Genomic DNA, 10,450 nt, shown 5'->3' on the forward strand with positions numbered 1-10,450 from the left:
AGTGTCATGTAGTCGACGTTCACATGACACCACTAAGGGAATCACAACATACATACCATCAAAATATCGAACACATATCAAATTCACATGATTACTTGCAACATGATTTATCCCGTGACCTCAAGAACGAAAGTAACTAATCACAAACAATAAACATGCTCGCGATCAGAGGGGTATTAATATGCATAATGGATCTGAACATATAATCTTCCACCAAATAAACCATATAGTAATCAACTACAAGATGTAATCAACACTACTAGTCACCCCCTAGCAACAATCTATAGTTCCGGTAACAAGATTGAATACAAGAGATGAACTAGGGTTGGAGATGAGATGGTGCTGGTGAAGATGTTGATGGAGATTGCCCTCCCCAAGATGGGAGAGTTGTTGGTGATGATGATGACGATAATTTCCCCCTCCGGGAGGGAAGTTCCCCCGGCAGAATCGCTCCGCCGGAGGGCAAAAGTGCTCCTGCCCAAGTTCCGCCTGGAGACGGCGGCGCTCCATCCCGAAAGTCTTCTCTTTATTTTTTCTAGGTCAAAATCACTTATATACCAGAAGATGGGCACCGGAGGTGGGCCGAGGAGGCCACAACCCACCAGGGCGCGCCAGGGGGGCCTGGCGCATCCAGGTGGGTTGGGCCCACCTGGTGGCCCCCCTCTGGTGTTTATTGGCTCTGGTATTTCTTAAATATTCCATAAAAAATCCTCGTGGAGTTTCAGATCATTTAGAGTTGTGCAGAATAGGTGGCCTGACGTAGCTTTTTCAAGTCCAGATTTCCAACTGCCAGAATTCTCCCTCTTGGTGTGTTCCTTGCAAATTATGAGAGAAAGGGTATTAGAATTACTCCAAAAAGCATTATTATAGATAAAAACATTGTAAATAACAGTAAGAAAACATGATGCAAGATGGACGTATCAAAGAGCACTGGTTTCAAGAAGGGCAAGGGCAAGAAGGGAAACTTTATGAATGGCAAGCCAGTTTGCGCTCTAGTGAAGAAACCCAAGGTTGAACCCAAACCGAGACTAATTGCTTCTATTGTAAGGGGAACAATCACTGGTAGCGGAACTACCCCAAATACTTGGTAGATAAGAAGGCTGGAAACTTCAACAAAAGTATATTTGATATACGTGTTATTGATGTGTACCTTACTAGTACTCCTAGTAGCACCTGGGTATTAGATACCGGTTCAGTTGCTAATATTGGTAACTTGAAACAAAAGTTGCGGAATAAACGGAGACTAGCTAATGGCGAGGTGACGATGTGTGTTGGAAGTGTTTCCAAGGTTGATGTGATCATCATCGCACGCTCCCTCTACCTTCGGGATTAGTGTTGAACCTAGATAAATGTTATTTGGTGTCTGCGTTGAGCATGAACATGATTAGATCGTGTTTATTGCAATATGGTTATTCATTTAAGTCAGAGAATAATGGTTATTCTGTTTACATGAATAATACCTTCTATGGTCATGCACCCAATGTGAATGGTTTATCGAATCTCGATCATAGTGATACACATGTTTATAATATTGATGCCAAAAGATGCAAAGTTAATGATGATAGTACCACATACTTGTGGCGCTGCTGCTTAGGTCATATTGGTGTAAAGAGCATGAAGAACCTCCATGCCGATGGATCTTTGGACTCACTCGATTTTGAATCGCTTGAGACATGCGAACCATGCCTCATGGGCAAGATGACTAAGACCCCGTTTTCTAGTACGATGGAGCGGGCACGTGACTTATTGGAAATGATACATACTGATGTATGTGATCCAATGAGTATTGAAGCACGCAGTGGATATAATTATTTTCTTACCTTCACTGATGATTTGAGTAGATGTGGGTATATTTACTTAATGAAACACAAGTCTGAAACGTTTTAAAAGTTCAAACAATTTCAGAGTGAAGTTGAAGATCATCGTGACAAGAAGATAAAATGTCTATGATATGATCGTGGAGGTGAATATCTGAGTTACAAGTTTGGTATACATTTAAAACAAACGTGGAAATTGTTTCACAACTCATGACACCTGGAACACCACAGCGTAATGGTGTGTCCGAACGTCGTAATCGTACTCTATTAGATAGGTGCGATCTATGATGTCTCCTACTGAATTGCCACTATATTTTTGGGGTTATGCATTAGAGACAACTACATTCACTTTAAATAGGGCACCATCTAAATCCGTTGAGGCGACAACGTATGAATTATGGTTTGGCAAGAAACCTAAGTTGCCGTTTCTTAAGGTTTGGGGTTGCGTCGTTTATGTGAAAAGGCTTGAGCCTGATAAGCTCGAACCCAAAGCGGACAAGTGCGTCTTCATAGGATACCCTAGGAAACAGTTGGGTACACCTTCTATCTCAGATCTGAAGGCAAGGTCTTTGTTTCCAAGAATGGATCCTTTCTAGAGAAGGAATTCTCTCGAAAGAATTAAATGAGAGGAAGGTAGAACTTGATGAGGTTGTTGAACCGTCACTTCAGTTAGAAAGTAGCACGACGCAGAAAGATGTTTATGTGGCGCTTGCGCCAAGTGAAGAGGAAGCTAATGATGATGATCATGAAGCTTCAGATCAAGTTACTACCGAGCCTCGTAGGTCGACAAAGACTCATACCGCCCCTGAGTGGTACGACAATCCTGTCTTGGGGGTCATGTTGTTAGACAACAGTGAACCTACAAACTATGAAGAAGCGATGGTGGGCCCCGATTCCAACAAATGGCTAGGAGCCATGAAATCTTATGTAGGATCCATGTATAAAAACCAAGTATGGACTTTGGTAGACTTGCTCGATGACCGACATGCCATTAAGCACAAGTGGATCTTTAAGAAGACAGACGCTGATGGTAATGCCACCATTTATGAAGCTTGACTTGTCACAAAAAAGTTTCCGACAAGTTCAAGGAGTTGACTATGATGAGACTTTCTCACTCCTAGCGATGCTAAAGTCTGTTGGGATTATGTTGGCAGTTGCTGCATTTTTTTATTATGAAATCTGGCAGATGGATGTCAAAACAGAGTTTCCTTAACGGCTTCCGTGAGGATAGGTTGTATGTGATACAACCAGAAGGTTTTGTCGATCCTAAGGATGCTAAAAGGTATGCAAGCTCGAGCGATCCTTCTATGGACTGGAGCAAGCGTCTCGGAGTTGGAATGTACGCTCTGATCAAAGCTTTTGGATTTATACAAAGTTTGCAAGATACTTGTATTTACAAGAAAGTGAGTGGGAGCACTACAACATTTCTGATAAGTATATGTGGATAACATATTGTTGATCGGAAATGATGTAGAATTTCTGGAAATCATAGAGGGTTGTTTGAAAGGAGTTTTTCAAAGGAAGACCTGGGTAAAGCTGCTTACATATTGGGCATCAAGATCTATAGAGATAGATCAAGACGCTTGATAAGACTTTCACAGAGCACATACCTTGACATGATTTTGAAGGAGTTCAAAATGGATCAGTCAAAGAAGGAGTTCTTGCTTGAGTTGTAAGGTGTGAAGTTGAGTAAGACCCAAAGCTCGACCACGGCAGAAGAAAGAGAAAGAACGAAGGTCGTCCCCTATGCCTTAGCCATAGGCTCTATACGGTATGCCATGCTGTGTACCACACCTGATGTGTGCCTTGCCACGTTTCTGGCAAGGGGGTACAAGAGTGATCCAGGAGTGGACCACTAGATAGTGGTCAAAATTATCCTTAGAGGAATAAGGAAATGTTTCTTGGTTATGGAGGTGATAAAGAGTTCGGTGTAAAGGGTTACTTCGATGCAAGCTTTGACACAAATCCGGATGACTCTGAGTAGCAAACCAGATACGTATAGTGGAGCAGCCATTTGGAATAGCTCCAAGCGGAGCGTGGTAGCAGCATCTACAATATGACATAGAGATTTGCGAAGTACACGTGGATCTGAATGTTGCAGTCCCGTTGACTAAAACCTCTCTCACAAGCAATTCATGATCAAACCCCAGAACTCATTGGGTGTTAATCACATGGCGATGTGAACTAGATTATTGACTCTAATGCAAGTGGGAGACTGTTGGAAATATTCCCTAGAGGCAATAATAAATCGGTTATTATCATATTTCCCAGTTCATGATAATCGTTTATTATCCTTACTAGAATTGTATTGATCGCAAACTCAGATACATGTGTGGATACATAGACAACCACGTGTCCCCAGTGAGCCTCTACTAGACTAGCTCGTTGATCAAAGATGGTTAAGGAAACCTTAACCATAGACATGAGGTGCCATTTGATAACGGGATCACACCATTAGAAGAATGATGTGATGGACAAGATCCAACCATAAGCATAGCATTTGATCGTATTAGTTTATTGCTACTGCTTTCTTCATGTCAACTATCTGTTCCTAAGACCATGAGATCATGCAACTCCCTGACACCGGAGGAATGCCTTGTGTGTATCAAACGCCACTTCGTAACTAGGTGATCATAAAGGTACTCTACAGGTATCTTCGAGGCTGTTTGTTGGGTTGGCATGGATCGAGACTGGGTTTTGTCACTCCGTATGACGGAGAGGTATCTCTGGGCCCTCTCCGTAATACAACATCACAAGAAGCCTGAAAGAAATGTGACTAAGGAGTTAGTCGCGGGATCTTGTATTACAGAACGAGTAAAGAGACTTGCTGGTAACGAGATTGAACTAGGTATGGAGATACCAACGAATGAATCTCGGTCAAGTAACATACCGCTAGACAAAGGGAACTGCATACGGGATTGATTGAATCCTTGGTATCGTGGTTTGACCGATAAAGATCTTCGTGGAATATGTGGGAACCAATATGGGCATCCAAGTCCCGCTATTGGTTATTGACCGGAGAGGTGTCTCGGTCATGTCCACATGATTCTCGAACTCATAGGGTCCGCACGCTTAACGTTCGGTGACGCTAGAGTAGTATTGGGATATTCACGTTGGTGAACGAATGTTGTTCGGAGTCCCGGATGAGATCCCGAACGTCACGAGGAGCTCCGGAATGGTCCGGAGGTAAAGATTTATATATGGGAACTCATATTTTGGCTACCGGAAAAGTTTCGGGTTTTACCGGTATTGTATCGGGAAGGTTCTTGAAGGTTCTAGAAGGTTTCGGAGGAGTCCGTAAGGATCCCTCCAGCACCTAGGGCGTGCATGGGCTATAGGGGGGCGTCCTAGCCTTATTGGGCCAGGCGCACCAACCCCCTAAGGCCCATCCGCCTAGGGGAAGGGAAACCCTAAGGGAGAGGGCCCTCCACTTGGCTTGGAGGGCACTCCTCCCCCTTTGGCCGCCTCCCCTCCTTGGAGGAGGGGCTAGGGCTGCGCCCCCAGCCCTCCAACACCCCTGTATATAGTAGGGAGGAGGCGCAAAAGCTGGAGACAACAATTCCCATGCCCCGCGACCTCCCCTCTCTCCCGTTCTTCCTCGTTCGTAGTTCCCGAGGCGCTTGGCGAAGCCCTGCTGGGATTTCTCCACCACCATCTCCACCATGCCGTCGTGCTGGTTGAGATCCCATCTACTTCTCCTCCCTCTCTTGCTGGATCAAGAAGGAGGAGACGTCATCGAGTCGCACGTGTGCTGAACGCGGAGGTGTCGTCCGTTCGGCGCTAGATCGGATTGGATCGCGATTGGATCGTGAAGAGTAAGACTACATCAATTGCGTTTCTTAACGCTTCCGCTTAGCGATCTACAAGGGTATGTAGATGCAATCTCTCCTCTCGTAGATGGTCATCTTGGTGAGCGTAGGAAATTTTTTGTTTCACTCATATCATTCACAAAAGTCCAAAGCCAAATAATCCTACCTAGTTCCAACTTTTATTTGGCCTAATTCCCAAATTCACTGTATGCCAGGACTGTCCAGGCTGCTTTTTTTAATAAAGACTGTCCAGGCTGCTTTTTTTAGTAAGCTGCTAGCAAGGTGTCCGGGTATTATGCCCGTTGGGCCGGATAGTTAGTCAGGGGAGGCCTTCGTACAGGCTTATAGATGGACTATTTGGGCTACTTGATCGTCCAGGGCCCGGATTGTCTGACTCTCTGACCATGTCCGGCTTGATGGTCTAAGTACGTCAAACACCAAGCCGGACTGTCTGAGCTACTAACTAGACGTATGGCATTCGCCAGACTGCCTGGGTTGCATGTCAAACGTCCGGTCGATGTCGTGCCTTGCTCTGTTCTTTAGCCTTCTCTACACGACTACAGTGATCGGACTGTCCGGCTAGGCTAGCACATCTGGCCCATGCAGGAAACCGTCTCAAATGGCTAGTTCTTGGGATATATACCCGTCCACCATTTTATGGAGGGGTTGACCAACAGTTTGAAACAGTCTGTGGAACACTCAAAAGGCCTCCTCTCACTTCTCTTACACCAAATCTTAGACTCCGAAGAGATTTACGAGGGTCCTTGAGAGAGATTTCACCCATTGATAGACCCACTCCTCTTCTTTTGACCGAAACAGTTTGTGATTTGAGCAAGTCTTGAGCATTTCCCCCTTGATCTTGTTACTCTTGGAGGTTGGAGACTCCTAGGCGGTAGGAGTGCTCGAGTGAGAAACCGACTTGTGATTTACCTCGGAAAATTCGTGAAAGTTTGGAGGTCGCCTCAAAGGCTACCACAAGTTGTTGGGAATCACATTCAGCCTTCGTGATGTTGGCGTGCCTTCGTGATAACACCCACCTCTTCAACATTGATTAGCTTCCCTTAAGGAAGTGAACATTAGGATTCATCCTCATCTTCAGAGTTTCGTTTATCCCTGGCCCTAACCCTTTACTTGTGGTTTATTTTGGTCACTTGACCTTACACATGCTATATCCCATTGTGTTTGTTTAACTCATATCGTTGTGAACACATTTAGTACACTTGTTATCTCACTGTAGCAATTGTTTAGGCCAACTTTATATTTCACGTTTACCTAAGCTTACTATAATAATCAAGAAAAGAATTATACATATTCACCCCCTCTATGTCCATCGATCCTTTCAATCAGTATCAGATCCTCGTGCTCTATGAGTAGAACATGCAATTAGATAGAGCGAATATTCTAGTGGCCCCACATGTAGTAGTATTGTTGTATGAGTAGTACTTCATCATAATTATTTTTGGTATATCATAAATGTTAATATTTTTTATAAACTTGATCAACCTTTACAAAAAAAATCCTGCAAGAAAAACCTTTGCAAAATTTAACCGAGGACAGAATGTTAATATGTTTTAATATGGAGGTAGTACAGCAACTTCCCGCAAAGACTCTGAGCAGTACAGCTCCTCTCTGAACGGGAAAATGAGTAGTACAACAAACAGTACAGCAGCGCTTCTGAGAAAAGAGCACAGAACAAAAAGGGGCAATCTGCAAACCTGCCATCTGATGGAGTGTTAGTGGACTAGGGAGCTCGCGCTCACATCCGCTGCTGCCTGCCTGGTGCCTGCTGCAGACGACGGCCAAACAGTAGTTTCCCCGGTTCCTCCACGCACCATCCTCCGGACACGCCTCCCAGCTCCATCGTCAACAATCCCCAGGCGGGGGATCTAGCCATGATGGCATGTGCCCTCTCCATCGCTCAGCCTACCGCCCTCGCGACGTGCGGTGGCGGCGGCAGCAGCAGCAAGAGCGTCCCCAGGAATCTCCCGAAGCTGCCAGGCCCCGTGGTTTCAGGTAATTCATTTGTACGTAGCAACTACCGTGCCCCGGATGCAAAATTCATCGCGTCGTCGTGGTTCACTGCGTGCTCTGCAATGTGTCACGCGCAGGCAGGATGAGAAGTCGCGGTGTCGTTGCCAGGGCTGCGCAGGACAGTTCAGAAGCCTCCTCCGGGAGCGTCGTCAAATACGTCAAGAGTTCGGTGAGTCTCCTCCCGTCTGTCACTATGATAGTACGATGTTGCAATTTGCCCGTAGGCTCCGTGGGGGAATTTTGATTTCGCATCAATGATTTATAAAATGCTATCCAACGAACGTTCGCCGGAGGTGCATGGCAAAACGAACGGTTTTCGCGGCTGTTTATGTTGCGGGAACATGGCAATTCCTTCAAACTAACGACAATTTTGACAGAAAAATCCTTTGTTGCCAGAAATTGCCATGTGTTTCTGAAGAAATTGCCATGCATGCTCTGAAGTTTTTCACAAAAACGTTCGCAAATGTTATCCCTCCTAGCGAACGTTCGCTGGCCAATGGGGTCCTAAATTTTATATACCCCCGTTGAGAAAGGAAATAAACGTTTGCGAGCTGCGTTTGGCTAGTTTTTTTTTTGTTAAGGTCACTCCTTTGTCCAAGTACCGCATAAATTCTTTGATTTTAAACAGGAGTGTTAGTTTCCAAATGCATTTCCTATGGAAGACATGATCATCATTGATGAGATCCGCGTACATATACTTAACGGATTAGACACCCATAATATGTGATTTCCGATGGAAAGCATCATGGTCTTGAGATAAGTTGAACACCATCAATCTATTAACCAAATGAAGCCATGTTGTCATGTCCATTTGTCGTGAGAGCTCACCGAAATGCAATATTCAGTTGGACCTCGCCTAAAACCAAAGCGACGAAAATGTGTCATAGAGCATTGGTACGCTTGTGAGAATAGCGTTGATAATGACAGGACTGCCTTCATAGGATAGGATAGTGACGTGCCCTTCCAACTGTTTTTTCTTTTCTTTTTTTTGAATCGGTCCTCAATGCACTTCCACCCCTTATTCGAGAGCTTGCGGTGATGGATTGGGATACCGAGATACCGACATAGAAATGAGTTCCTAAAAGTTAAATGTGGGTTTCACACACCAACGAAGTTTAGCAACGAGGAAATGTCGGCAATATGGCCCTCTTGCTCCATCCAAACTCCACTGGTATAAGGTTTGGGCTTGAAGTGGACCATAATTATTTGTGTTGCAATATTGGCCTCCTTAGGTTTTGAACTTATAATCTTTAGTACCGATACTATATTAAGTCACCAAAAGGTTCGGACTATATACTGCCAGATCATAGCTCATGGCCTTGTTTTCTATATTTTAAAATTTCCTGAGAAATTGTTGCAAGTCTTGCGGCGACAAAAAAACTGTCAGCAGTGTTCCTATGAACTACTTTTGTTGTTTTTATGTCGAATGGAAGATATACAAATCAAATAGTTATTTTAAATTGTAGTTCCATCTAGGCTTCTTTCTTGTAAAATGAAGGAAACTGACAAACATGTGAACTGAAACAGTTCAACACTACTGAAGACATTTTTGCTCTAGCGGGTATCGGCTTTGCAGCAATTGCGGCATTCTGGGCTTCCATGATGCTTATTGGGGTAAACTGCAGATGCCCAATCTTCAACTATGCAACGAGATAAACAAAATCAATCTGATAATCTATTGTCTCAACTTCAGGTCATCGACAAGCTCCCTGTTCTCCCTCTTTTCTTCGAACTAATCGGAATAGCAGTTGCATGGGTGAGTTTTAACCAAGACCCTCAACTGTAACATTTCCATTTTTAACAGAAGTTGTTATCTTTGTATTACCACAAGTCCACATGTCCCTGGCCTCACTCTATAGCTCATGCCAACATTTTCAGTGGTTTATCTACGGGAACCTCCTCTTCAAGCCAGACAGGTAAACCTCAATTGTTCTTTCTTGAACACTTGTGCCAAAGTTGTGGAAACATATATCTATCTGTTTGAGAAAATAGTGCATAGAAAATGGCAAATCCAACCGGAGTTCTGTCTGAAGATACCGTCTATTTTGAATAACTGATGAGAAGAAACTGATAGCTACTTCACCATGTTGTTCTACGACATTTTCAGAGAAAGTTTCATGCTGTATCTCCATAACTAGCGTAACACTCTCATTTTGGCATGTGTCACATCTGCATCATCGATAATTTTAACGCACAGGATGGCACTTACTTTTGAACGAACAGCTTGGCATACGTGTAATTGTGATTCTATGCGGCATTACAACAGCTCAAGATACTATTGTACTTTGTGGATTTACTAACATGTATATTGATCCTTTGCAGGGAAAAGTTTCTGGAGAACATCAAAAGCTCAGTATCTCGAATCTTGGGGCAGTAACTTCGCCGCGAAGACGAAGTACATCCTGCCTACGACATACATTTTCTTTGGGCGTGTCAGAAAACATTTAGCTGTGCGCTCATGTTAGGCATCTGCGACACCGTTGTCCGTTCTAGATGTAATACGCTATCTCCTGTACAGGTTAAATCAAGCATTCTTCTGGTGGCAAAACTTGAGTGTTTGTTCTCCCCTCATTAATTTTTCAATAGCATTTTTGAGACAACACCGAAGGGTAAAGTCAGACACCCCTGGCTCGTGCATTTTGGCCGTTGGAATTTCACAGAACAGCGAGAAAATAAGTGACGCCAAGACAAACTAGCCTCTTGTGGCACAGGTGTTGCAAGATCCCAGATGAGAATTGATCACTCATAAGCATAGTTACAAAAGACGCACCTAAGTGAGCGCTTAAGTGCGCC

General features: G+C 44.0%; 1 protein-coding gene across 1 annotated transcript; it reads left to right on the plus strand.

Annotated features, from left to right (window-relative positions):
* The first annotated feature begins 7,332 nt into the window (after positions 1–7,332).
* Positions 7,333–10,205, plus strand: LOC109753602 (protein CURVATURE THYLAKOID 1C, chloroplastic). The gene is made up of 6 exons (XM_020312523.4): positions 7,333–7,639; positions 7,735–7,826; positions 9,185–9,271; positions 9,351–9,413; positions 9,536–9,573; positions 9,980–10,205. The coding sequence occupies exons 1-6, from the start codon at positions 7,519–7,521 to the stop codon at positions 10,032–10,034; spliced, it is 456 nt and encodes a 151-aa protein (XP_020168112.1). The 5' UTR covers positions 7,333–7,518; the 3' UTR covers positions 10,035–10,205.
* Positions 10,206–10,450: the final 245 nt, after the last annotated feature.

This window comes from Aegilops tauschii, chromosome 3 (assembly GCF_002575655.3).
Source record: "Aegilops tauschii subsp. strangulata cultivar AL8/78 chromosome 3, Aet v6.0, whole genome shotgun sequence".
Taxonomy (NCBI): domain Eukaryota; kingdom Viridiplantae; phylum Streptophyta; class Magnoliopsida; order Poales; family Poaceae; genus Aegilops; species Aegilops tauschii.

Coding starts and splice junctions, on each gene's coding strand:
- LOC109753602 (XM_020312523.4), top strand. CDS start 7,519: ATGATGGCATGTGCCCTCTCCATCGCTCAGCCTACCGCCCTCGCGACG. Junction 9,272..9,350: donor CTTCCATGATGCTTATTGGG/GTAAACTGCAGA, acceptor TCTCAACTTCAG/GTCATCGACAAGCTCCCTGT. Junction 9,414..9,535: donor TCGGAATAGCAGTTGCATGG/GTGAGTTTTAAC, acceptor CAACATTTTCAG/TGGTTTATCTACGGGAACCT.